Source organism: Canis lupus, chromosome 6 (genome assembly GCF_003254725.2).
Source record: "Canis lupus dingo isolate Sandy chromosome 6, ASM325472v2, whole genome shotgun sequence".
Classification (NCBI taxonomy): Eukaryota; Metazoa; Chordata; class Mammalia; order Carnivora; family Canidae; genus Canis; species Canis lupus.
In genome coordinates, this window is record NC_064248.1 from 8,776,025 (window position 1) to 8,802,914 (window position 26,890).

A 26,890-nucleotide genomic window follows, 5' to 3' on the forward strand; every position below is an offset into this window, starting at 1 on the left:
ACCCAATGGACCAGGAATCAGGTGAAGCTGTTTGTCAGTCTCTATCACAGAGCCCGACAAAAAGGAGGTCCCAGTCTTTGCTCCCTTTGTCCTCAAATTCTCACCTTTCTTGTCCTGGGAACCGCCACCAGAAAGCCTGATGCTTCCTGAGTGTACAGCCATCCCAGCTTTACGTTAGCAGGCAAGAGTGTACACCTTATCCACTCAGCCTTCCACTGAGAGTACAAAAAAGTTTAAAGCAAACACTGGAATTCTCAGGCTTTTGCTTGTACTAAAGTTTGTTTTGTTACACTGTCTGTAGCTGTAGTACTATCTATACTCTCTGCAAAGGCAGGATACACTAGGGGTTCCCTCCTGTATGTAAATACTTGTAAAGTGTCCTATTCTCCCTTTCCATGTCATACGGAATTTACACAGGAGAGAGACAGTGGCAGTGGGGTGGCTGCATACTAACACAGCTGGATAGTTTTTATTGTCTCTGACAATGGTTACAGATCATAGACTCAGGAAGACCCACTGCTTGGGCCCAACAAGAGACAATACTCTTCTTCTCCATTCAGAGTCCTCTGGGCTGTAAGGTAATAGGGTTTTTCTTACGTGGCTCTGGTAGGAGGTCCATGACTGTATTCAGTACAAGAAGAGCCAATATCTGAGCCTACCTATGTGGGGGTGGGTGGATAAGGTGCCCACCCTCATTTCGATTACTTGGGGGTAACCCTGAAGACACGGATGTGGATGGCCGAGTTGTTGCGGATGCGGGTCAGCGGCTCTCGTGTGTCAGTCTCTGGTTCCAGCTCATCGACGAGCTCCACGGTGGAGGTATTGGCAGCCACCTGCAAGGACCCGAAGCTGCCCGCTTGAAGCTGTAGGGCAATGTTGATGGCACGGTTGATGGCCAGGCCCAAGCCATGAATGTAGATCTCACTGCATGAGTTCTGACCCCGAGCCCCTCCGTCCAGAAGCTTCTGGCAGCGGGCCAGCTGGGCCTTAAAGTCAGTCTTCATGTTGACATAAATGTCATTGGGCCTCCGGGGCAGGCGGTGGGGAAGCCGCTTCCGAAGGGTATACTCCACCGGGTCCAGCTCAGCCTCGACCGCCCCGCGGGGCTCTCGGTTTTCAGCCATGCTGTGTGCCCTGACGCGGGGAAGGGAGATCAGAGAGAGGTGACCAGCCACGTCGCTGCCTTTCCTACCCCATTTCCAGGACAAAAGGTGCAGACACGAGGGGGCGCACTCAACTCGCCTCTTCCCTTCCAGCCTCAGTCCCCTCCCACTCACCCCAATCTCCCGAACCTCCCTCACCCCGGTTCCTATTCATTCAGGACACCGCCCCCAACCCCGGGCCCGTCCACCGCCCCTCTTCCCGAGCACGCGGCCCGGTCCCGGCCGAGCTACTCAAGAGCTGTTCCCACCCGCCCGGACTGACCGCGCAGCCCCGGACGCTCAGGTCCCAGAAAGAGAAGGAAAGCGGCCGCGCTACGGGATCGCGAGACCGCGGGCGCCCTGACGGCTCCAAGCTCCTGCAAGCGCTGCGCACTGCGCACGCGCGCCCGTCCCCCGCGACCTACGAATCGCCTTCCCGGCCTCTGTTCTCCCCGCCCCTCTGGGCGCGCGCGACCGCGGGAATGTGTTTAAGTAACGCGAGAGCGCCGGAAGACCTCCTTTACCACGTGTACGCCACGCAAGCGGGGCGCGGAGGCAGGAGGCAACTACTAAGTCAAAACTGGGGAGGAGAAAAAAAAAAACTGGGGAGGGCCAGCTTCTCTAGGCCAGTCCAAGTTACTGGCTCACGGGAGGGGTCCTGAAAGGGAGGAAGGAAGAGAGACTATTGTAGGGGCGTGGAGGACTTGGGGTAGGGGCTTACAAAGATGGCGGGGAGGGCTGAGCGTTCAAGAGAAGGTGAAGGGACCTGAAGGCAAGTGTGGACTCCCGCGTCCATCGCAATTCCTCTCGTCAGAGGAGGCGTGGCAGAGCCGATCTCCCGCCCTGGGCCCCCGCTGCCCAGAGATTGAGGGGGGAATTGAGCGGTGCGGCCGCGCCCTCGGCAAAAGACGCCGCCTTGGGACTCCCCTGTAGGTCACAGGGACCCGCCCTCTCCCCATCCCTTGCAAGGTCAGCTCTTGGGGACCCATACTTTAAGCCATAGGCCCAGCCTTCAGGGTTCCCTCAGAGCACGCTGATCCACCCTCACGCTTCAGCCTCTACCTACCAAGGAGTTCATCGGCCTCTGTCCCTCTCCCCGCCAGCGAGGATGTGCGCCCCCTGGCGGGCAGGATGGGGCGGTGCCTGGGGGGGTTCGTGGCTCCTCGGCCAATAGGGAGGGGTTTCTTGTGACCAGCTTGGTGCAGCTTTTGGAGACTTCCCTTCAAAAATGAGTTAGACCTGTATCGGGAACCTAGGACTACTCTGCTTGAGTTGCCCCAACAGTCAGATGGGGATGATAATTCCTGTTTTGCAACTGTGAAACGCAATATAATTTTGTAAACTGTAAGCCTACACATGTGAATTGGCATTGTTATGACCCTGTTTGGAGGTTGGAGGGGGGATCAGGTTCCTGAGAACTTCTCTATCAGCACCATTTAAATCCTGTTGTTGTCCTTTTAGTTTCAGATTATTTCATTAATACCAAGTTTGGGGGTTTATGTGGGGGTGAGGAGGAAAGGCTGGCTACAACCCTATTTTGCCTCAAAAGTGACATTTAAGTTGAGTTGATGGATAAACAGTTTTTCAGAGAACCAGTGAGTATTCTGGGGACACTGAACGATAGTTTTTAAATTTGTTTTTCTTTACAGTGTTTATTTGACAGAATGAGAGAGTACAAGCAGGAGGAGCGGCAGGGAGAGGGAGAAGGCCCTGGCAGAGTAGGGAGCAGGAAGTGGGGGCAATCCCAGGATCCTGAGAGCATGACCTGAGCCAAAGGTAGACTTCTTTTTTTTTTTTTTTTAAGATTTTTATTTATTTATTCATGAGAGACACAGAGAGGTAGAGAGGCAGAGACCTAGGCAGAGGGAGAAGCAGGCTCCATGCAGGAAGCCCGATGTGGGACTCGATCCTGGGACTCCAGGATCACTCTCTGGGCCAAAGGCAGGCATTAAACCGCTGAGCCACCCAGACTCTTAACTGGCTGAGCCAACCAGGTGCCCCTGAAAGTTTTAATAGAAACATAATCTAAGCTTCCACCTCAAGGAACTAGAAAATGAAGAGCCAAATAAAGTCAAGGGGAAGAGAAGTGAGGGAATAATAAAGAACAAAAATCAATAAAACCAAACACAAAAACAATAGAGAAACTCAATATAAAAGCTGGTTGTTTGAAAAGATCAGTAAAGTTGGTATGTATCTAACAAGACTGCAAAGCAAGAACAAGAGAAGGAAAACATGCAGTGTCTGGCTGGCTCAGTCAGTAGAGCATGCAGCTCTTAATTGTGGGGGTTGTAAGTTCAAGCCCCACGTTGGGTGTAGAGATTACTTAAAAATAAAATCTTAAAAAAAAGGAAGACTCGGGGCACCTAGCTGGCTCAGTGGTTGAGCCGTATACTCTATCCTCTGATCCGGAGTCTGCCTTTGGCTCAGGTAGCAATCCCGGAGTCTAGGATCATCCCTCATCGGGCTCCCCACAGGGAGCCTGCTTCTCCCTCTATGTCTCTGCCTCTCTCTGTGTCTCTCATGAACAAATACAATCTTAAAAAAAAAAAAAAAAAAGACTCAAATTATGATTACCAGAACCAAAAGTGGGGATAGCACTAAAGATCCTCCTATGCAAAGGATACTTAGAGAATAATACAGGCATGGCTTGGAGATTTTGTGGGTTGAGTTCCAGATGACTGCAATAAAGTGAATATTACAATAAAGTGAGTCAGAGATGCCTGGGTGGCTGAGTGGTTGAGTGTCTGCCTTTGGCTCAAGTCATGATCCTGGAGTCTGAGGATCGAGTCCCACATCAGGCTTCCTGCATGAAGCCTGCTTCTCCCTCTGCCTATGTCTCTGCCTCTCTGTATCTCTCATGAATAAATAAATAAAATCTTAAAAAAAAAACAACAACAACAATAGGGGCATCCCAGGTGGCTCAGTGGTTTAGCGGCGCCTTCAGTCCAGGGTGTGATCCTGGGGTCCCGGAATTGAGTCCCATGTCAGGCTTCCTGCGTGGAGCCTCTTTCTCCCTCTGTCTGTGTCTGGGCCTCTCTCTCTCTCTCTCTCTCTGTCTCTCATGAATAAAAACATAAAATCTTTAAAAAAACAATAAAGTGAGTCAAATATTTCTGGTTTCTCTGTATATATAAAATTTATGTTTACACAGCACTGTAGTCTTTTAAGTTTGCAATGGGATTATATCTAAAGAGAGTATATATCTTAATCTAAAAATACTTAATTGCTGAAAAATGCTAACCATCGTCTGAGCTTTCAGTGAGTTGTAATCACTGAACACCATAACAAATACAAGAAGTTTGAAATTTCAAGAGAATTAACCAAAATGACACACAGACATAGAAGCAAATGCTGTTGGAAAAGTGGTGTTAACAGACAGGGTTGCCACAAACCTCCAATTTGTGAAAAATGCAGTATCTATAAAGTGCAATAAAAATATGCCTGTACAAATTCTATATACACAAATTTAGCAACCTAGATGAAATGGACCGATTTCCTAGATAACCACAACCTACAGAACTTACCTGAAAAAAAAAAAAAAAAGAACTTACCTGAGATGAAATAGATCATCTGAATAGTCCTGTAACTATTAAAGTAATTACAGTCCTAGTTCTTAAAAATCTTTAGAAAAATATCTAGGTTCACATGATTTCACTGGTGAATTATAAGAAAAAAAAAAAAAAAAACTCCACACAAATTCTACACAATCTCTTCTCTATAGAAGAGGAAGGAACATTTTCTAAATGATTTTATAAGACCAAAACCAGACAAAGGTTATATAAAAGAAAACTACAGAACAATATTTCTCATGAACAAAGATGCAAAAATCCTCTATAAGATTCTAGCAAACTGAATCCAGCACTATTTAAAAAGAATTATTAACAATGACCAAGTAGAGTTTACTCCAAAGATCCAGGCTAGGATGCCTGGGTGGCTCAGCAGTTGAGCATCTGCCTTTGGCTCAGGGCATGATCCTGAGGTCCTGGGTTCGAGTTCCACATGGGGCTCCCTGCATGGGACCTGCTCCTCCCTCTGCCTATGTCTCTGCCTCTCTCTGTGTCGCTCATGAATAAATAAAATTTAAAAAAACAAAAAAGATTCGGGCTGGTTCAATATATGAAAAACACTTTCATTTATCATATGAACAAGCTAAGCAAGACAATGTATATGATACCAATCAATGCAGAAAAAAAAAAACATTTAACATTTAGTATCCATTTATGAGAAAGACTTTCAGCAAAGAGTAGAAGGAACTTCCTCAACCTGTTAAAGAGCATCTTTAACAGAAACCCTACAGCTACAATCATACTTAATGCTGTAAGACTAGAAACCTTTTTCTTCAAATCAGGTAATAAGGCAAGGATGTCATCTATCACCACTCCAATTGGTAAAGTTCTAGCCAATACAATAAGGCAAAGAAAAGATTGGAAAGGAAGAAATAAAAACATTCTCTATTTGCTGATGGCATGACTGTATACATAATAAGTTTTGAGGAATCTACAAAGAACTCATACAATTAATAAATGAATTTAGCAGGTTTAGCAAGATACAAGATTAACATACAAAAATCAACCGTGTATAGATACTGACAACAATTGGAAACTGAAATTTAAAATACAATGCCATTTATAATGGGGGGGGGAATGGGAGGGAGGAGGGGAGGAGGGAGAAGTATTAAGTCTAAGTCTGACAAAACACGTATAGAATCTATACGTTGAAAACTACAAAATCCAGGGATTCCTGGGTGGCTCAGTGGTTTAGCGCCTGCCTTCAGCCCAGGTGTGATCCTGGAGTCCCAGGATCGAGTCCCTGCATGGAGCCTGCTTCTCCCTCTGCCTGTGTCTCTGCCTCTCTCCGTGTCTCTCATGGATAAATAAATAATATTAAAAAAAAAAAAAAACCTACAAAATCCTGGGGCACCTGGGTGGCTCAGTGGTTGAGCATCTGCCTTTGGCTCAGGTCATGATCCCGGGTTCCTGGGATCAGTCTTGCATCAGGCTTCCCGCAGGGAGCCTGCTTCTCCCTCTGCCTAGGTCTCTGCCTCTCTCTGTGTCCCTCATGAATAAATAAATAAAATCCTAAACAAAACAAAACAAAAAAACCTACAAAATCTTGATGAAGAACTCTAAAATCTAAATTAAAGAAGAGAGGTCCATGTATTGAAGACTGAACATAGTAAAGATACCAATTGTCTCCGAACTGGACTCTGGGTTTAAGGCAATTCCTATGAAAATCCCAGCAAGAATTTCTGTAGGTATAGACAACTTTATTGTAAAGTTGATATGGAAGGGCAAGGGAAATATTTTTTTTTTTTTTTTTTTTTTTTAGGGCAAGGGAAATTTTGAAAAAGTTGGAACTGTGCTACCTGACTTTAAGACTTACTACTACATAAACACAATATCCAGACAGTGTGGTATCTGCCAAAGGATAAACACACAAATCAATAAGATGGAATAGAGAACCCAAAATAGATTTGCACAAATACAGCCAGACAAAGGTGCAAAAGCAGTTGAAAGAGGGAAAGAGTAAGTCTTTTCAGCAAGTGGTTCTGAGACTACTGGATAAATACAAGAATCGAACCTTAGCCCTATACAAAAACTTAACACAAAATGGATGGTAGGTCTAAATAAAAATGTAGAATCATAAAACTTTTAGATGAAAATTAAGGGAAAAAAATCTTCATGAACATGAACATAGGGTCAGGTGAAGAATTCTTAGACATAACTCCAAAAGCACAAACTATTAAAGAAAAAATTTGAGGGGCACCTGGGTGGCTCAGTCATTGAGTGTCTGCCCTTGGCTCACTGTCAGGCTCAGCTTCTGATCCTGGGTCCTGGGATGAGTCCTGCATCGGGCTCCCCGCAGGGAGCCAGCTTCTCCCTCTGCCTATGTCTCTGCTTCTCTCTGTCTCTTATGAATAAATAGACATTAAAAAATAGATAAAATCTTTTTTAAAAAAGAAAAAAATGATATTTTATCAATTATATCTCATAATGTGGCAAAAAGGGGGAAATAAACTTTCACTCTGCAAAAGAGTACATTCATATAATGAAAAGGGAAGCCATAGACTGGGAAAAAATATTTGCAAATTACTTACCAGACAAAAGACTTGTATCCAGAATAGAACTCTCTAAACTCGAGTTAAAAAAAATAACCTGATTAGAAAATGGGCAAAAGTCTTGAACAAAGACTTTGGCAAAGAGAGTATAAGGACGGCATATGAGATATTCAATGTTGTTATTAAGGAAACCCAAATTAAAACTATGGTCAGGTACCATTACACGCCTATTAGAATGTCTGCAAGAAAAAGTCTTGACACTACCAAGTATTGATGAGAATGCAGGGAAACTGATGTATCACACACTACTTGTGGGAATGTTAAATGGTCTAGCCACTCTGGAAAATAGTTTGGCAATTTCTTCCAAAATTAACCACACAGGGCAGCCCTGGTGGCTCAGCGGTTTAGCGCCGCCTTCAGCCCAGGGCGTGATCCTGGAGACAGGGGATCGAGTCCCACATCAGGCTCCCTGTGTGGAGCCTGCTTCTCCCTCTGCCTGTGTCTCTGCCTCTCTCTCTCTCTCTGTGTGTCTCTCATGAGTAAATAAATAAAATCTTTAAAAAATTTAAATTAAATTAAGCACACATACAGTCAGCCTATGACCCAGCAAGAGCACTCAAAGGTATTTTAAAACCCATTCACAACTGTCTACAGCAGTTTTTTTTGTTGTTTGTTTTTTCCTACAGCAGTTTCATTTGTACTAGCTCCAAAGTGGAAACACCCCAGGTGTCTTTCAGTGGGTGAATAGTTAAACATAATGGCACATCCATATCACGGAAAAGTTCTCAGCAATAAAAGGCGGATCAAGAAGACTTGGTAGGCTGTTGGAATACTAGTTACATCACAGAATATCATGCTAAACAGCTCACAGTTTTGTGTGGAAGGCAAATGAGATGAGCAAAATGGGGAGCATGTACAGGATTTGGTGGAGTCCCATGGAGGAATAGCCAATATGACCTTGGGGAGATCTAAGGTTTTCCAAAGGAAGCAGTGGCTAACCTGAGCTAGGAATGTTTAGCAGTAGGGCTCATAGACTGTGCAGTCCCTCCTGTTACAAAGAGAGGTCTGGAAAGCCCAAGCCCTGTGAGTGCAGGAAGAAAGGAGGAACCTGCAAAAGACTCAGGAGTAGCTGGTGAGGTAAGAGGAAAACCCAGCGAGTATGGTGTCCTGGAAACTAGGTGAAGAAAGCATTTCCTGGAGGAGGGAGTGACCAGCTGTGTCATATGCAGCTGATAGGCCACATAAGATAATGGATCACTGGATTCAGGAACGTGCTGGTCACTGATAACCTGACAAGCTGTTATATTTGGTAGACAGGAAAACTGAGCTGGTGGCAGAAAGTAATTTTGAATGCAATAAATTCATTTTGAGGCCCATTTTGTGTGATAATTAAGAATAAACAGTTTATGAACTGTCTCTCCAGGGATGCCTGGGTGGCTCAGTTGGTTAAGCCGTCTGCCTTCGGCTCAGGTCATGATACGGGGGTCCTGGGAGCCAGCCTCAGGGTTCGCTGTTGAGTGAGGAGTCTGCTTCTCCCTCTTCCTCTCCCTCTGCCCCTCCTCCCCCCTCTCGTGTTCTCTGTCTCAAATAAATATTTAAAATTTTTTGATTATTATTTTTTTAATTATTATTTTTAATTATTATTTTTTAAGATTTTACTTATTCATGAGAGAGAAGCAGGCTCCCTGAGGGGAGCCTGATGTGGGACTAGATCCCAGGACCCCAGATTCATGATCTGAGCCAAAGGCAGACAACTCAACCACTGAGCCACCCAGGTGTCCCTAAAAAAAGAATTGTTAAACGAACTATTTAAAAAAACCCAAAAACGAACTATCACTCTATTACTCAAGAAGTGTGTCTTTTCATGAGATCTGAAAAATGTTTTCTAAATGTTGACATCCAGATAATGTAGAACGGTTTGTGATTTAGGTGAGTGAAGCCAGGCACTGTAATAAACTGATTTGACAATAAGATGGTACTTATCTTTTTGCATTTTGTTTTAGGCAAACACTACAGAGGAATCTGCCATTAGGAAAAAAGGCAGTGCTTGGCTGTTTAGACTTCAGACCTCCCTTTCATCTTGATTAATCACCTAACCAAATCTTTCTCTTCAGTTCAAAAACCCGCCAATTTATTTTTATTTTTTAAAAGATATTATTTATTTATTTATTGATGAGAGACAAAGAAGGAGAGTCAGACTTAGGCAGAGGGAGAAACAGGTTTCCTGCAGGGAACCTGATGTGGGACTGTATCTCATGACCCTGGGATCATGACCTAAGTCAAAGGCAGACAGCCACTGAGCCACCCAGGTGCCCAAAAGACCACCTTTTTTTTTTTTTAAGATTTTATTTATTTATTCATAAGAGACACAGAAAGAGGAAGAGACATAGGCAGAGGTTAGAAGCAGGCTCCCTGCAGAGAGCCTGATGGGGGACTTCATCCCAGAACCCCAGGATCATGACCTGAGCCAAAGGCAGACGCTCAACCACTGAGCCATCCAGCCCCAAAAAGCCCAACAATTTAAAACACAGACCAAGACATTTAATAGCATAGCACCGGAATAAACAAAAATATTTTAGGTCTGAGTCTTTTTTTCGTAATTCTCTTTTTCATTCCATATGGGAGATGCACGGTTCTGATTTCAATATTCTTTCTCAAAGAGGTACACTTCACAGATTCAAATTCCACAGTGTCTTCAGCAACAGGAGCAGCAGCAACATTTTCCCCAGCTCTACAGTTGGAGGAGATTACTGGGCCAGGGTCACAAGCTGGAACACAAGGAACCCTTGGTGATCGCTCCAACCCTGTACCCTGGAGTCCAGCACGTGCTCCTTGCCAGGCAGCATCTAGTGGGTGCTACTCTCAGATCAAACACATTTTCATGTTGGCATTCAAAGCCCTCAGCTGAAGTTTCGCTTCCCTTCTCACCCAACTAGGGATCCAGGTGCTCTTTTCCCATTAGCCAGGAATGTGACTATTGTATAGCTGACCCCCACTCTTCCTAAACCTACCCAAGTGTCTTCCTTCCAGCTTAGCACAGGGCCCCACCATTCCCTACAGATGGCATTCCACAGACATCCCTCCCCCCCTTTCCCCTATACCAAAAATGTGCGATCTCATATTTGCTAAATTAACAATCGAGACATGCTAAGACCTTACTCATTCAGAGATTTGGCTGCTGGGAACTTCCATCACCCAGGACACAATCTAGAAAAGTTAAAAAAAAAAAAAAAGCAACAACAGTTTGTAACAAAAAAACTGTCATAAGCTTATAAGCTTTAGGTGAAGAATTCTCACCCAAGCCTGGATTCTGTCGATACATTTTTATACAGTGTTCACAACTTTATATCTTCTCTCCTGTAAAACCAGAAGCCCCCCCCCCCATCAGCTAACATTTGTGGAGTACTTGCCCTGTGCCAAACAGTGTGTTAAATGCTTTACCAGACAATCCAGAGAGGGAACAGATTATTTCCAAGGCCACAGGCAGTAATGAATGAAATCTGCACGGGAGCCCTTGCTTTAAACAATTGCTATTTTCCAGCCTCGCAGCAAGCGGGGGAGACCAACAGCACTAAGAAATCCTGACTGCATGAAAGTGAAGGGAACTGGGGAAAAACAAAACAAAACAAAACAGATACTAAAACTGCTAGGACAGAGAAGCCTGGGGAACACTGGTGCGGGAACAAAGGGCCTTCTGGTAGCTCCTGAGGTCTGCGCTCCATTCTGGCACAACACAAGACACTCAAGTTCTAAGTCCCACTTTACCTTTCTCCGTCCTGAGGATTACACTGTGTTTGCTAACAGCCGTTTTAGGAAGCCGGAAAGTACAGTATACATTCTGAATAACCAGCACCCCCTACCCCGCCAAAAAGGTGAAAATACACAGGGGATAAAAAAACAAAACAAAACAAAAAACCTTTCACCCTAAAAAGTTCAGGGACTTGGAAAAATCTTTCTAGAAAACCCCTTTTTTAAACAAAGGAGGTGTCAATCTACTTCTCATATTTGCATAATAATTTCTCTCTTCACCGTCTTTCACATTCACCTATTTTAATTCTTCCAGCACTAGGGGAATGGAGTCGGGTGGAGGTCGGGGGTGGGGCGGAGAACAGCGTAACACCTGACCTAAAAGTGAAACTGAGGCCCCATCAACTGCTTTGCCCCCGGGGTCTAGAAGCTAGTAGTCAGTGGCGGAGCCAGATGGAAACTCTGGGTCTCATCAGCCAGTGCTGCTTCGGACACTTTCCAAATGATTAGTTCCTCACTTATTTTATATATCCCAGGACTTCTAATTAACACACCTCTGGATCGTATGCTGTCTCCTTCAATCCAGGTGGGCTTCCTGGAGGAAACCGACTGGAGAGGCGAGCCCTGCGATGCCACCTGCGGCGGCCTCCGTCGCGACGGTCGCGCGTCACGTGCCGGGAGCAGCCGGGGGGCAGCCGAGGAGTGCCCCGGGGACCCCACCCCCCACCCCGGCCCGCTGCAGGCCCTGCGTCACGTGACGAGCCAGGCCTCGGGTCACGTGCCGGGGGGGTAATTTCGGGGGCGGCGGGCGCCAGGGCTCCCCACTGGGCAGGCGGGGCGGGCGCTAGGCCGTGCGGGTCGCCGGGGACCGGGGCTACGGAGGGAGCGGCGGCGGCGGCTGCAGAGGCGGCCGCGGCGGCGGAGGGGGCGGCCCCGCGACCCCGCGTCCGCGTCACGTGGTGCGAGGCGGGCAGCCATCTTGCTACAAACACAAACAGAGAGGAGCGGCCGCCGCGGGAGCGCCAGCGCCCCCTCCCCCGCCGCCGCCGCCGCCGTCGTCGTCGCCGCCGCCGCCGCCGCCGCCGCCGCCCCCTGGCCCGCCGCGCGCCGCCAACGCCCCGGGACCGGAGCCTCGCGCCGCCCGCCCGCCGCGGTAAGCGCTCGGCGGCCCCGCGGACCCCGGCCCGCCGCCGGGCCCGGGGCAGGCCCGCCCCCGACGCTGAGGCGGCCGCGCCGAGCCTGCGAGAGCCAGAGCGAGCGCGCGGGCCGCCAGCACGGACCCTCCCGCCTCTCTGCCCAGGCCGCTGCCGCCGTCGCCGCCCGGTGCGTCCGCCCTCCCGCCGGCCCCTCCTCGGCGCGGCCCCGAGGGAGGACGCCCTCGCCCCTCGCCCCTCGCCTCGCGCACCTGGCGCCCCCTCCCTGAAGGGCACGCCGTCCTCCCGGGCGGCCCGCCTCCTTCCCACCCCCGCGCTCCTAACGGTCGTCCTCTGGCACCTCGGCAGCCCTGCCCGGCCCCTTCCCGTCCACCCGCATCCTCCGCCAGGCCTGCCCCGGCCCCCCGACCCTAGTGCCCGGCGCTCCCCGGAGACTTCCCCCAACGAGCCTCCGGGCTTTGACCGGAATTAGCTGGGCCCTGCGGGTCTTAAAGTCCAGGCGTTCCATGACTTTGGCCAACGTGGAAGCTTTTCTTAACCGAAGCACCTCCGCTGGGTCTTCACCTAAATTTCCTTTCAGCGGGCGACATTAATGCTTGGTCATTGGGGTCTCCTTCCTCCCTGTTGCCCGTCCGTTTCTAACAGCTTAGTCTCCTGGCTACGGTCCCTCACACTTTGCCTCTTTTCTTCCCCCCGAGTTAACTTGAAAGAGACCCTCTTTCTTACCCAGTCGTTAGAATTCCTAGTAAGCTTCCCGGTCTGGTCTTTCATTGGGCCCCAGCCCTGGGAGATGCTAAGTCAGTTGTCCGCCGGATCTTTCCTCCACGCACCCCAGTCTGTCTGTCTGTATCTCTCTCTCTCGTTTCTTCTTGCTGCTTACCCCAAACTCAGCCTGCACGCCACTTCTCCACTGTCCCTTGGAGCTGACATGCCAGTGGCACCTTGGCTCCCCACCCATGGTCTCTGCATGTGAAGCCCCTTAGATACCAACAGGCTAGGCTGATCCCCTTTGCCATTCATTATGGGGAGTTTGCTCTCAGGATCCTTCATCTGTAGTCTTCCCCTTGAAGTGCCAGGCCACCCACCCCTCACCCAGCTCCAGTTTTATTTCCTAGTTGTAGATCTGTGTAATTGGGAAGGGATGAGACAGATGTGGACTTTGCATTGCTGCCGTGGCCTAGGGAGCAGGGACCTAAACGGTCCCATATGGTGATTACAGTCAAGTGAGTTCTGTTTCTAGATCTCTGGCCTGGCTTTTTGTAGCCAGTGGACAAATTAGTGTTGTGGTTTGAGGAATTCAAGGACCCCAGTTTGCCCTTGTTTGTGGTTGGGTTAGAGATAGAAAAAGCTGCCCCACTTGAGAACAGAGAAAGGGAGAAGAGGTTGCTACGTGAAGGATTTTAAAAATTCTAAGGAGAAATTTTAAATGGCTTAAAACTTACCAAGTACTTAGGGTGGCTCTTGCTGCTTGTGCATCCCTTCTCCAGTCTCTAATAGTGTGTCAGGAACATGGGGTCCCCTGTGGGGGCAGCTGCATCCTCCCTTGTTTTCCCTGGCTGGGTCCCGAGACTGGGCAAGTGGGCAGAAGGGATCAAATGAGGTAAAGTGTGAAAGCACTTTGAGAACTTAACCAGTAAACATGCCAAGGACATTATCACGATGGCTCAGAGAGGCAGGGGGAACATGGTCTTGCACCCCTTCCTGAGCCTCAGAATTATTCTACCATGCATGGAGGATCTTTCCATCCAGAGAAAGGGCGGAGTCACCTCCCAACAGGCTTGGGGCTGGGTGGTTGCTGGTTGCTCAGATGTTGGGGAATTTGGGACTCCACTTCTGTTAATAGTGGTACCTTTCTGTGCCAAGGCACATTGCTCTGGAATAGGGCTAATTTTAGGGGTGACGGAATGAGGAAATAATGTTAACTTAGTGTGTACTAGGACTGCGTATTCTTTGGATATTTTTCTTCTGAGAGTTCTGAACCCCAGAGAACAGGCTTCGCTCCTGTTCCTGCAAGCCTGTTGTGAGCATCCTGGACAGTGTGTGTCCTCTCCCCTCAACTCCAGCAGGGGGCAGCCTTTTAGTAGCAATAATTCCAGTGCCAGGGGAGGGAGGGTATGTTAAGGCCTGAGAAAGAAGATCGGGCAGACAGGGGCCTAGGGAGACAGTTAGGAGATGAGGCAAACAGATGCTGAAGGTAGGGCCATGGGGTGGCAGATAAGCTGGAGGAATAAGCCTGTGAGGAGAGCCTTAAGATTAAGAAGCCAGGAAAGAGTGCTGTCCGCAGTCCTGTCTGCTCTGCTCCTTGTCCTGGTTCTTTGCTACTGGAAAGGGACCCAAACTTTGAGAGTTTGTGATACAGAAACTTAGCAGAATTTTTTGAATCTCTTCTTAAGGATTTCTCTCCTGGCAGGAGTTCATATTTCTCTCATGGGACAGTACAATTAGGAAACAATTTCCTTGCTTGCTCACCGGAGGGGAAACTGAATTGGAATAAACTTGGTTTCTTTTGTCTTCGTTCTTCCCCATAAACAGAATAGGCTTTATCAGCACCCATGATACGAAGGAAGGGTCCTCAACCATGGCAGTGTTGATTCCTTGTTGTGGGTGGGGGGCAGTGGGAGGCTGCCCTTCATGTTGTAGAGTGTGTAGCAGCGTCTCTGCTCTCTGTTAGACACCAGTAGTGCCCTTCAGTCATGCCAACCAAAACCATCTGCAGATATTGCCACATGTCTCTTGGGGAGCACAGCCCCCCCTTTAATTGAGAACCATTAACTTGGAGGAAACATGGAGAAGACTCATGGGTGTGGAGGGTGGGCACCATGGGGCAGTGTGTGTGCTGTTGGGTGGCACTTCCTGCAGTGTAGGGAATGGCCGGTGGCCACCAGCTGCTGGGACCAGGTCCTCCTGTGACTTTTTTCCAGCTGCTTCTCTGCTTCCCCTGCCCTGACTACCTTTCCCTTGCTTCTGCAGTTGCTCTGCTTCTCACACTGGGAGCCACTCCTCAGTTTGCTCCTTACAACCAGGACACAGAGGTGAAAGCCAGGAGCAGAGAGCATCAAGGAGAGCCACCTTTGCCACTCCCTGGAAGGGAGGGAGGGTGAGTGGTCTTCTGCCTTCCATACCCAGAGGGCTCTTCTGTCCCCCATCTTCCCTCTCAAGATGGGGCTTCTGGAATGAACTTCAGGAAGCTTAGAACAGTCTTTCCTGAGGTTGGTTTGAAGGAATGTGAAGTGTTTTCGTTGGAGTGAGGAAGACTTAGGTATGCAGTAGCTATTTCTAAATGTCTTTCTTTTCCCTAGACTTTTTTTTTTTTTTTAAGATTTTTATTTATTTATTCATGAGACACACAGAGAGGCAGAGACATAAGTAGAGAGAGAAGCGGGCTTCCTACGGGGAGCCCAATGTGGAACTCCATCCCGGAACCAGGGGATCACAACCTGAGCCCAAGGCAGACACTCAACCACTGAGCTACCCAGGAGCCCCCCCTTTTTTCAAATGGTAGTAATATGTACCATTTATCCATTTCTGAGAGTCTAATTTTGCGAGGTTAAGGATGTTCATATTGTACAACCTTAACCCCATCCATCTCCAGAACTTTTAGATTTGCCCCATTTGAGCTGAAGCTCAGTACCCATTGAATACTCTCCTCTCCCCCCAGCCCTAGCACCCATTGTTCTACTCTCTATGTTTCTAAAATTGACTCTTCTAGGAATTTCAGGTAAGAGGAATCCTGTATTTCTTCCTTTGTGACCGGGTTGTTTCATTTCACATACCATCTTCAAGTTGATTCACTGGCCATATTAAGTAGGGGTTATAGCGTGGGAAGAATGAACCTACTCTGTTGTCCTGGGAGGCTTGTTTGAATCCAGTGAAAGGGAGAGCTTTTCAATAGATGTATCTCCTGATGGCCATGTGTGCTATGACATGTTCCATCACCAGAAATGTCCAGTTGGGGCTATTGTAGGAGAGATGCTCATGCCAGGGGTGGTCCACCCCGCTTTAAATGATCTCCAAAGCTGCATTTCCTGGTAGGATGCTGGTATCCTGGAACTGGGTCCCATCTTTGTCATAGCATTTTATTTCATTTTCCCATGTGCAGCTGTAGTGAGAACTACTCTCCCGTGGCCCTTCTGGTGGAAACTCCTCCTCCTTTCTTGCCAGAGCTGTGGAGTCTTGGACTTGATGGAAACTGTGGAGGTACTCGGGTCCAGCTTCCCCACCAGCCAGTGAGGGAAGCCCCTGTGCAGCTCCCTGAAACCTTGCCCATCTGTCCTCGCTTGGAACTGCCAGGGATGAGCTGCCTCCAGAGAGTCTCCTCTGCTGTTCCTTAGAGGGACAGGTCACTGCCACTGCCACTGCTTCTATCAACCTCATTTCTACTTTATGGTGAGGGGAGCTCTTCCCTAGTTTATAGCATAATCACGTTCCTTTTTTGATTTTTAGTAGTCTTTCTGATCCATGGAAAGGGTCTGGGTGTTGATTATTGTTGGGTAAACCAGCCCCAGGGTGCACTGACTAGACTTAACCTGCTTGCAGCCTTCCGTGTGCCCTCTCTTTTTGCCTGGAATAGGGCCTCCCCACTGCCACTCTCCTTCTGACCACCCCCCCCCCCCCCCCCAGTTGAATCCCTGGATTCTAGCCACCAAACAGGCAGCCCTGAGTTTTTTCAGGAGGGAAATAATTTTCCTCCAAGATTTTGTTTGTAATTCTTTTCATACCTGATGTTTTCTGTCTTTAGAATATCTGTGGCTTCAGTCGGTTTTTTGTTTGCTTGTCTTATTTGTGTTTTACCTTTGTCCTGAGCATTCCCACATACCTCAGCCAGCCCTTTACCAAATGCTGCACCACACTGGGAGGGCACTGAGGTCTGGAGAGGTCCTTGGCATTCTCTGCCACACTGCCAGTGCCTCACTCAGCTCGGCTGAGGGAATTAAACTACTCTTGAGGCCTACTGTAGGGGACAGAGATGAGGAGCTGGGGTTGTGGTTCCCCTGCCTGGATAACTAGAAGCTTTTAGCAGCTATGCATCTCCCTGTTATGCAGGCCATAGGAGGGCCAGAAGTAGGAAAGCCCAACTGGCCCATTGGTTTAACCCCAGCTTTGTTTCTGTGCCTCTTGGTAAGGATCTTTCCCCGAAGTGAAGCTCCCTTCTCAGGCACCACTGCAGTCAGATCATCATCCTGCTGCTTGGGGACCTTGGTTCATTCCAGCACAGGCCCCTTCCTGAAGAGAGCCCAGTTCCATCCCTACCTGCTTCCTGGGGCAAGGCTGCCAAGTGAGTCTAGGGTGGAGGGAGGTACCCCCTGCTGAAGCTGGAAGGGGCTCTAGCTGCCCTGTTTCCTCCCCTCCCCCAGATCTTCCTCATTGTGACAGTTCGCTTAACTCATGGTGTGAGTGGCACGTGGCTTGGCTTAGGTGAGTCCTTTTAGAGTTCGTTAGGTGGGAATCTATACTTTAATCTCTTGTGGTTCTCCGGGTGTGCTGTCTCCAAGGCCTAGTGTTCCTGCTTCTCCACAGGTTTTTGGAGAGTGAACACCAGGTCCCCCCTCCTCCCTTCAGCCCCACTGACCTCGAGGACACACCCAGCTCCATAATGGCAGCAGAGACCCTCAATTTTGGGCCTGAGTGGTGAGTTAGACATGCTGTGGATGGCTTGGAGAAGCCAAAAAGAATAGAATTGCTCAGACTCCAGTCTCTTTTCCTTCTTTCCCTGTGTCCCTTTTGTAGGTTGAGGGCCCTTTCCAGTGGCGGCAGTGTGGCCTCCCCACCCCCATCCCCTGCCATGCCCAAATACAAGCTGGCTGACTATCGCTATGGGCGAGAAGAGATGTTGGCTCTCTACATCAAGGAGGACAAGGTAAGGGTAGGCAGGTGTAGGGTATGTGACCCGGTTGCCTGTTGGGTCTCAGCCAGTGGAGAGGGTCCAGGAGCATGAGATCTTGGCTCTCCTCCCCCAATTGACAGGTGCCTGATGAGCTGCAGGACAAGGAGTTTGCTGCGGTCCTACAGGAGGAGCCACTACAGCCTCTGGCTCTGGAGCCTCTGACTGAGGAGGAGCAGGTGGGGCTGGGCCGGGGCAGTGCAGGGTGGGGCGCTGGGTCTTCACCTGGGAGAGAGGGGCTGAACCTGGGAAGACAGGTGGTGGAGGTTGTGGTTCTAGGCAGGGGTGAGGAGGGGTGGGTGCCTGGGTCCTCACTCCCACCCCTGGCTCCCTCCTCAGAGAAACTTCTCCCTGTCAGTGAACAGTGTGGCTGTGCTGAGGCTGATGGGAAAAGGGGCTGGCCCCCCCCTAGGTGGCACCTCCCGTGGCAGGGGCAGCACTCGGAGCCGAGGTAGAGAGGGTGATGGTGTGTTATAGGGGTGGGCCGGGGGGCGAGGCTATGGTTTTGAGGGTGCAAAGAGATGGTAGGCAGGTTTCCCATGTGTATCTTGTCCTTTCTCTAGGCCGAGGCCGTGGTGATAGTTGCTTTTACCAAAGAAGCATTGAAGAAGGCGATGGGGCCTTTGGCCGAAACCCTCGGGAGATTCAGCGTAGCCAGAGTTGGGATGACAGGTGCTGGCAGCATAGTGGCAGAGCAGAGAAGTCTTGTGGCTTAGTCCTTGGAGGGGGGCTTGGGTGTTTGTCATTAGAGGTCAATAGGAGACCCACCAGATGAGCCCTGGTCACAGATTTTCCTCTTTGCCCTGTGACTCCCTGTGGCCCTCTCCTTTTTTTTTCTGAATCTCTTAGTATTTACTCTGTGACCTTCATTTCTACATGCCCCCCTGGGCTCCATCCCAAGCCTGACTTTTCCCTAAAACCTCCCCCTTACCCCCCTTCTCAGGGCAGAATGGACAAGGTGTGCAGAGATGCCACAGGTTGGGGGAGGGAATCTGTTCTCCTTTGAAATACCTTTTCCTTCTGCAGAGGCGAGAGAAGGTTTGAGAAGTCAGCCAGGAGGGACGGAGGTACGGAGTGTAGCAATGACCAGGTCCTGAGGGTCATTGGGGTGAGGCGGCGGGGGGAAGGGGGACTAAATGGGTGATGCTGTTAGGAGGGTGTTTTCCTGAGGGAGGCGTTGGTGGGGACAGGAGGGCCCAGAGCTGGTCTCTTTTACTGTAAGGTCTATAGTAAGAGTCTTCCAGGGACTGTGGCTGCTGTTCTTCTCACTCTATCTTCCCCCACCCTCAAGCACGATCCGGGTTTGAGGAGGGAGGGGCTGGCCCAAGGAAGGAACATGCCCGCTCAGATAGCGAGAACTGGCGTTCTCTCCGAGAGGAGCAAGAAGAAGAGGAGGAGGGCAGTTGGAGACTTGGGGCAGGACCCCGGCGAGATGGCGACCGCTGGCGCTCAGCCAGCCCCGGTGAGGTTGGGGCCGGATGGGTGTTGTGGAGGGCAGTGGGTGGCAGGAACTTCCTGTGAGAGTGGGCGCCCATGGCTGGGTAGAGAAAACAGCTTTCTGGAGTGGAGTGGGTGGGAGGGCAGGCCTGGAAATGCCAGGGTTCCCCAAGTGGGGGGAAGACCTGATGGACAGCAGAAGGGTCAAGGCTGGCTTGACTGGGACACTGACTTCCCTTCTCTGACTTTTCCTGCCCAGATGGCGGCCCCCGCTCTGCTGGTTGGCGGGAACATGGGGACCGGCGTCGCAAGTTTGAATTTGATTTGCGAGGGGATCGAGGAGGGTGTGGTGAAGAGGAAGGGCGGGGTGGGGGAGGCAGCTCTCACCTCCGGAGGTGCCGAGGGCCTGACGGCTTTGAGGAAGACAAGGATGGGCTCCCAGAGTGGTGCCTGGATGATGAGGATGAAGAGATGGGCACTTTCGATGCCTCTGGGGCCTTCTTGCCTCTCAAGGTATGGGAGGAAGGGGGGAGGCGGCAGGTCTACACTAGAGGGTGGTGGGATCTATCCTGCAGGGGGCACCTCTTGTTCGTACCCATTCATCCTCTGCCCTTTGTCCCCACTGTGTCCCTTAACCTCGTGCAGAAAGGTCCCAAGGAGCCTATTCCTGAGGAGCAGGAGCTCGACTTCCAGGGCCTGGAGGAAGAAGAGGAAGAGCCTTCTGAAGGGCTAGATGAGGGGGCGCCTGAAGCAGGTGAGCCTGTAGGATGGGGCGGGGAGGAAGAAGAGTGCCTTGAGCCAGGCCAGGCAGGCAGAGGGGCCCTCACCAGATTATGCACCCGTTTTTAGGAGAAGGTGATTTAGGAGAAGAGCAGGTGTTGCCAGGTGTGGGGAGGAATGCAGCAGGGCTGTGTCTGAGAAGGCAGTGTGTCAGTTCAAACTAAGGCATGATCAAGATGATCTGTGCAAACCAAGAATGCAGTGTTAAGTCTGTGGTATTGTGTTTATGCTGTGGGCAGGGACGATGTGTCCAGTGTTGTGAGGTGGGGTTTGTGGTGCTGATTTTTTGGAGTTGACCAAAGTTATCTGGGTGCATTCAGTGCCCAGAGGCCTAGCTTCTGGCCACAAGTGGGGGATTTCTGCCAAATAATTTTTAAGGCCTCTCAGGTTTTGAATTCTGATAATTACCCATTTCTTTCAGGAGGGAAGGAACTGACCCCACTGCCCTCTCAGGAGGAGAAGTCTAGCTCCCCATCCCCACTGCCCACCTTGGGCCCACTCTGGGGAGCTAATGGGGAAGGTGATGACCCTGCAGACAAGGACCTGCCGGCCACTGAAGGTAGTTGGGGGGAGGAGAGGTGGGCATGGGGGGTGCTCCCCTTTCTTGCAGGAGGGAGGTACCCAAGGAATCTTGGAGGCAGGGTAGAACTAGAGCCTACTTTTCTGGAATGAGGGTGGACAGGGGAGTGTCTCATTCTCTTCTCTGTCTTCTCCCCCCCCATTTCACTTCTTTTCTTTGCTTCTAGATGATATGAGGGGAGTGCCTCTGAGTCCTGGTGTGGGCTCACCCTCTGGCCCACCTGGAGATCTGGAGGACGATGAAGGCCTAAAGCACCTGCAGCAGGTGTGAGGGACCTCAGAAGGCTCTAGGGATCCAGCCCTTTGGGGAATAGAGAGTCATTGTTCATCTGTCCCTGCCCAGTTCCTTGCTTTCCCCGTCTGTTCTTCTGCATTGTGACCTGATCTCCTGACCGCACTCCGACCTTAGCCCCAGCCCATCCTGATATTGCCGTGATTGTGCAATTAAGCCTTCCCTCTCTCTCTGGTCTCCCAGGAGGCAGAGAAGCTGGTGGCCTCGCTGCAGGACAGCTCCCTGGAGGAGGAGCAGTTCACGGCCGCCATGCAGGCCCAGGGCCTGCGCCACTCAGCAGCTGCCACTGCCCTCCCCCTTAGCCACGGTGCAGCCCGGAAGTGGTTCTACAAGGACCCTCAGGGCGAGATCCAAGGTACCTGTGGGGAGTGGGGACCGTGCAGGAGGGGCTGCTGGAGGCGAGGGGACAACACCATTCTCATCCAGGGCTTCTCTGGCACAGCTTTTAACTGAGGTCCCCCTTTTCTTGGTCCAGGTCCCTTCACAACACAGGAGATGGCAGAGTGGTTCCAGGCAGGCTATTTCTCTATGGCACTGCTTGTGAAGCGGGGCTGTGATGAGGGCTTCCAGCCACTGGGTGAGGTGATCAAGATGTGGGGTCGTGTGCCCTTTGCCCCAGGACCCTCACCCCCCCCACTGTTGGTAAGCACATCTGCCTTGGTGAGGAGTGGGGAGGGGAAATGGGAGCTGAATGGGTGGATTGTAGTGGCAGGTGCAGAGTGAGACAAGGTCAGAGCCACAGGAGTGCTCTGGCTCTCCCTCAGGGCAACATGGACCAGGAGCGGCTGAAGAAGCAGCAGGAGCTAGCTGCGGCGGCCTTGTACCAGCAGCTGCAGCACCAGCAGTTTCTGCAGCTGGTTGGCAGGTATGGGGGTGCCTGGAAGGCCTTGGTCGTCAGGCTAGGCCCAGGCTACGTGGCCTCCGCCCCGATACCTGTCTCTGTTCCTGCAGCCGGCAGCTCCCACAGTGCGCGCTCCGGGAGAAGGCAGCTCTGGGGGACCTGAGCCCGCCACAGCAACAGCAGCTCACTGCGTTCTTGCAGCAGCTCCAAGCTCTAAAACCTCCCAGGTCCAGGCCCGGTCTCTGGGCGGCAGGGTGGGGGTGCTGGACCCAGAGAAACTCAGAGTTCTGAGAATTACTGCTTTGCTCAGCAGAGGTGGGGACCAGAACCTGCTCCCGACCATGAACCGGTCCTTGTCGGTGCCGGATTCAGGTCCCCTCTGGGACATACATACCTCAGCCTCATCACAGTCAGGTGTGTGGCCCACCTGCTCCCTGCCCCCGTGTTCTGAACCCCGATGACCCTGCCCACCAGCACCCCCCAAGGCCCCGGGTGAGTGGGGGGCTTTGTGTCTGTGGCTGCTCCAGCCCAGCATACCCTAAGCTTCCTCCTGCAGCTGCCTTTGCTTTCTGCAGGCGGTGAGGCCAGTCTTTGGGACATACCAATTAACTCTTCGACTCAGGGTCCAATTCTAGAACAACTCCAGCTGCAACACAAAGTGAGTAGGCTTCCTGGGGCTGGGCTTCTTGGGCAGTGAGGGCTGGGCTGAGGCAGGGAAGGCCAGGTGCCCCCAGGTCTGCCGTCTGAGCACATTGACTATGCCAGTTCCAAGAGCGCAGAGAAGTGGAGCTCAGGGCGAAGCGGGAAGAGGAGGAGCGCAAGCGGCGGGAGGAGAAACGGCGGCAGCAACAGCAGCAGCAGGAGGAGCAGAAGCGGCGGCAGGAGGAGGAGGAGCTATTCCGGCGCAAGCAGGTGTGTGCCTGGCTGCGTCTCCCCTCGCCCACCAGGCCTGGGCCCCAGGGTGAGGCCATGGGCCCTCACCACGTCACTCCGGTTCAGGTGCGGCAGCAGGAGCTCTTGCTGAAGCTGCTGCAGCAGCAGCAGGCAGCTGCTGTCCAGGTGCCGCCGGCACCCAGCTCCCCGCCCCCGTTGTGGGCCGGCCTGGCCAAGCAGGGGCTCTCCATGAAGACGCTGCTGGAGCTGCAGTTGGAGGGCGAGCGGCAGCTGCACAAGCAGCCCTCACCCCGGGAGCCATCGCGGGCCCAGGCCCCCAACCACCGTGTGGTGAGCAGGCTGGCCCTTCCCCCACTGACTGGCATTTTTGAGCTCAAGAATCCCTTCTAGTCAGTTCCAAGGATGACCCGGGGTGGGAGGAGTCGCTGAGCCCCAACTTTCCAGCCTGAGCGCTGGTCCATATCTGATTCTGAAGTGTTGCTTTTCTGGGTGGCCCTCATCTCACCCCACTTGGCTGCCTCCACAAGCCCCCCGACTTAGCTGTTTTGAACGTGTGTGTCTGTATTTGGGCCACTCTGATTTTTGCCATCTATAGCAGCTTGGGGGCCTGGGCTCGGCCCCCCTGAACCAGTGGGTATCTGAGGCCGGGCCGCTGTGGGGCGGGCCCGACAAGAGTGGGGGCGGCAGCAGCGGCCCGGGGCTCTGGGAGGACACCCTCAAGAGTGGCGGGAGCCTGGCCCGCAGCCTGGGCCTAAAGAACAGCCGGAGCAGCCCCTCTCTCAGGTGGGTGTCAGGCCCTGCAGGCTCTGTCCGGGCTCGGGCAGGGGTGGAAGGTTGTGACAGGCCTCAGCTGATCTCTTGCCTCTGATTGACCCCTGGCCCACTCAGTGACTCGTACAGCCATCTGTCAGGTCGGCCTGTGCGCAAAAAGACAGAGGAGGAAGAGAAGCTGTTGAAGCTGCTGCAGGGCATCCCCAGGCCCCAGGATGGCTTCACCCAGTGGTGTGAGCAGATGCTGCACACGCTGAGCACCACAGGCAGCCTGGATGGTACGGGCCACATACCCTGGAAGGCCGGGTGGGGCTGGGGCTTCCAGACCTGCGTCAGGTGGGCCCTGACCAACACCTCCCCTGCCCTTTAGTGCCCATGGCTGTAGCGATCCTCAAGGAGGTAGAATCCCCCTACGACGTCCACGATTATATCCGTTCTTGCTTGGGGGACACGCTGGAAGCCAAAGAATTTGCCAAACAGTTCCTGGAACGGAGGGCCAAACAGAAAGCCAGCCAGCAAAGGCAGCAGCAGCAGGTGAGGCTTCTGCCCGATTGGCCCTCTAGTGGGTGGGGTGAGGCTGCTGGTACCCTGCTGACCCAGCCTCCCTCTCTGAGCCTCACAGGAGGCGTGGCTGAGCAGTGGCTCCCTACAGACAGCCTTTCAGACCAACCACAGCACCAAACTCGGCCCTGGGGAGGGCAGCAAGGCCAAGAGGCGGGCGCTGATGCTGCACTCAGATCCTAGCATCTTGGGTGAGTTTGGGGGTGTGGCCATGCAGGAGGCTTCTTACTCAGCAGGGGCCAGGAGCCTAGGGAGAGCTCAAACCCAGCTTCTCCCCGGCTTCAGGGTACTCCCTGCACGGACCTTCTGGTGAGATCGAGAGCGTGGATGACTACTGACCAGCCCATCCCACCAGCCTCTGGGCTGTAGGCCAGGGGCGGCAACAGCGGCTTGGACCCTTGGGTCCCCAGCCTGCAGGCTCCCCACCAGGAGCATAGGAGGAAGCAGGGGCAGGGTCCCCAGCACTTGTTACAAACCACACGATGCACCTTAACTCACCCACCACAAGGCACTTTACAGATTGGGGGGGAAGGGTTTTTTTTTTTTTCCTTTGTTTTGTCTTTTTTCTTTTTTTAAAAAAACATTTTAAACAACCCTGAAGAAAATGTTAGGAGAGACAGAGTTGTTAAAAGCTAGACTCTAAGCACCCCTTTCCCCTCTAGGGACAGTGAGGGTGACAATGGAAGGTCCACAGGTTTTTTGGGGGTTTTTTGGTTTTTTGGGGGTTTTTTGGTTTTGTTTTTTTAAGAAAAAAGAAAAAGAAAAAAAAAAAGGTTAGGAGATTGAAAGAAAAAACACACTGTTATTTTGGGGCAGTGGGGACATAGGCCCCATGGACCTGTCCTGCCTGGCCCCCGAGGCTGCACTTACCCTCCCTGCCCCGCAAGGTGGGCCATTGGGGTAACTGGAAGCTGGGGTGCCAGCAGTTTGCACAGCGAGGCCCCCTCAGCCCCGCCAGCCGGACCCGCTGTGAACGGCTCCCTTTGTTGCTGTGACTGTGGCAGAGGTGTCCGAGGTAGGGGCCAAAGTAGCCCCTTGGCTTTGCTGCTTTGGGGGAAAGTTGCACAAATGGGCCAGGCTGCCTCAGCTCTCTAGGCTGCCATCCTGTGCTGGCTGATGGGGTAGAGGGGAAAGGGCCTGCCGGTGCCAACCTCATCTGGCTGTCAGGGTGGTAGAACTTTCGCTCTGGCCCTGGTGAGGGCTTCCCCCACTGCTGCCATTTGTGGGGACGGCCTGGGTGTGAAGCTGAAAGCCTCAGCTCCCTGCCTTGCCACATGAATGTATTCTTTGGGCCACAAGCCCCTGCTGCGCCTTCTGCCTCAACCCTGCGCGAGGTGGGAGTGGAGCAGTTCCTCCAGGAGCTGGAGAGAGAGGCACCACTTCATGACTGTTTTCTCCTGTGAAAGGGGCAAGAGGAGGGCCTAGGAGGCCAAGGGAGTGGGCAGCATGGGGCTTCAGGTTGCGGTGTGGGGGCTGTTAGAAGGGAGTTCCCTGCCTGCAGCCAGCTGTGTGGGATGTGGACCACCCAGCTCTGCTCTGATCCCTCCATTGACCAAATGGGAGAGAAGCAAGTGGCCTCTCCCCTTTCTGCTCCCCTGATGCATTTTTAATGTTGGGTAAGGTGGGGGGGGTCAAGAATAGAAGTGTCGTCTCTCCTGGGTCAGGGGTAGGCTGCCTTCTGTTGCTCACCAACTTCTTATTCCCAATCACTTACCTGGGTTTGTCTCCATTTGTGTTTTCTTTTTTGTTTTGTTGTTTGTTTTTTAAACAGTTTGTTGTATCTTTTGGTTTCTCATCTAACTTCTCCCATCGACCTCATTGCTCAGAGCGCAGTATTAGGGCAGGATTCTGCCACTGCCTCCCCTCCATGAATGTATTTATCCTTCCTGCCCTGGGGAAATGGGGAGTGGCCCGTTTTCTTTCCCATCTAACCCCAGAGAGACCACATTTTTTTTGTTTGTTTTTTCGTTTTGCACCAAAGTGGCAACTGGGTCAGTGTTGGGGGATAAAGCTGGCCTCGGGGGTGGAGGACACCCTCCACCTGCTTCTCCCTGGTTTCAACAGTGTTAGTGTCCGTGAAAAGACAATATTCTCTCTAAAGCAATAAGGGGGTGATGGGCCAGGGGGAAATGTCTTGCTGCTGCTGGCCCCCCAGCTCCCCCCTTCCTCACGCCAGTATTTGGCGGCAGTAGAGGTGTGGGGGGGATACTGTTGTGACTGAATGTAACCGCCCACACCCCCACCCCTGCCGCAGCCAATGCAGGGGAGGGGGGGTGACACTCTTCCCTGTCTCTTCCTTCCCCTTCTCCCCCAGCTAAAGAGACTTTGAATTTAGGGGGCCCTTGAGCCTGGAGAGGCCTTAACCCTGTGAGGAAGTGTAGGGGGAGCCCTCTCCCACCCCCATCCCCTTCTGAGAGTGGTCAATGTTTACAAGCCCCTGAGCCCCCGGGGCCCAGGGACTCCACCCCCATTGCTGTCCTTTCCCACCCGTCTTCCTGGGCCCCAGCTGCTCTCCCACCCTTCCTGGGTTGGGGTGGGTGCAGGGGCTGTTCTGTACTCCTTGTCTGCCTTGGACCCACAATCTCCCCTACTCCCACCCTATGTGACTCCCCTCTCTTCTACCTGCCCCTGTAAATATTCCCCTTCCCTCAATAAAACTTGGTGTGTGTTCTCCCCTTCTGCTTCTGTGTCTTTTCTTGGGGAAAAGGGTCTTTGGGGCTAAGCGTGAGGAACTTAAAGAGCTGTGGCCAGGG

General features: G+C 51.8%; 2 protein-coding genes across 9 annotated transcripts; one reads left to right on the top strand and one right to left on the bottom strand.

The window, feature by feature from the left end:
• Nucleotides 1-434: 434 nt before the first annotated feature.
• Nucleotides 435-11,844, bottom strand: POP7 (POP7 homolog, ribonuclease P/MRP subunit). Of its 5 annotated transcripts, none has more exons than XM_025425992.3 (3): nucleotides 11,502-11,660; nucleotides 10,360-10,407; nucleotides 435-1,134 (listed from the first exon to the last, which is right to left on the bottom strand). In XM_025425992.3, exon 3 carries the CDS (start codon nucleotides 1,122-1,124, stop codon nucleotides 702-704), a length of 423 nt encoding a protein of 140 aa, XP_025281777.1. In that variant the 5' UTR covers nucleotides 1,125-1,134; nucleotides 10,360-10,407; nucleotides 11,502-11,660; the 3' UTR covers nucleotides 435-701. The 5 variants fall into 5 exon arrangements, 4 of the variants coding, with proteins under 4 accessions (XP_025281777.1, XP_025281780.1, XP_025281779.1 ...); XR_003127525.3 differs by lacking the exon at nucleotides 435-1,134 and adding an exon at nucleotides 9,720-9,968 and having other exon boundaries at nucleotides 11,502-11,844; XM_025425995.3 differs by lacking the exon at nucleotides 10,360-10,407 and having other exon boundaries at nucleotides 11,502-11,666.
• Nucleotides 11,845-11,981: 137 nt separating this feature from the next.
• On the top strand, nucleotides 11,982-26,812 carry GIGYF1 (GRB10 interacting GYF protein 1). 4 transcript variants are annotated; one of them, XM_025425988.3, is made up of 29 exons: nucleotides 11,982-12,100; nucleotides 15,072-15,198; nucleotides 16,201-16,487; nucleotides 17,225-17,376; nucleotides 17,456-17,516; nucleotides 17,619-17,729; nucleotides 17,829-17,958; nucleotides 18,066-18,161; nucleotides 18,322-18,433; nucleotides 18,546-18,654; nucleotides 19,009-19,049; nucleotides 19,274-19,444; nucleotides 19,679-19,932; nucleotides 20,065-20,173; nucleotides 20,621-20,758; nucleotides 20,946-21,043; nucleotides 21,254-21,425; nucleotides 21,546-21,712; nucleotides 21,835-21,935; nucleotides 22,022-22,138; nucleotides 22,225-22,325; nucleotides 22,487-22,569; nucleotides 22,677-22,823; nucleotides 22,911-23,135; nucleotides 23,401-23,588; nucleotides 23,694-23,854; nucleotides 23,947-24,110; nucleotides 24,199-24,328; nucleotides 24,423-26,812. In XM_025425988.3, exons 6-29 carry the CDS (start codon nucleotides 17,695-17,697, stop codon nucleotides 24,473-24,475), a joined length of 3,102 nt encoding a protein of 1,033 aa, XP_025281773.1. In that variant the 5' UTR covers nucleotides 11,982-12,100; nucleotides 15,072-15,198; nucleotides 16,201-16,487; nucleotides 17,225-17,376; nucleotides 17,456-17,516; nucleotides 17,619-17,694; the 3' UTR covers nucleotides 24,476-26,812. The 4 variants fall into 4 exon arrangements, with proteins under 4 accessions (XP_025281773.1, XP_025281763.1, XP_035573614.1 ...); XM_025425978.3 differs by having other exon boundaries at nucleotides 24,199-26,812; XM_035717721.2 differs by having other exon boundaries at nucleotides 23,404-23,588; nucleotides 24,199-26,812.
• The last annotated feature ends 78 nt before the right edge of the window (nucleotides 26,813-26,890 follow it).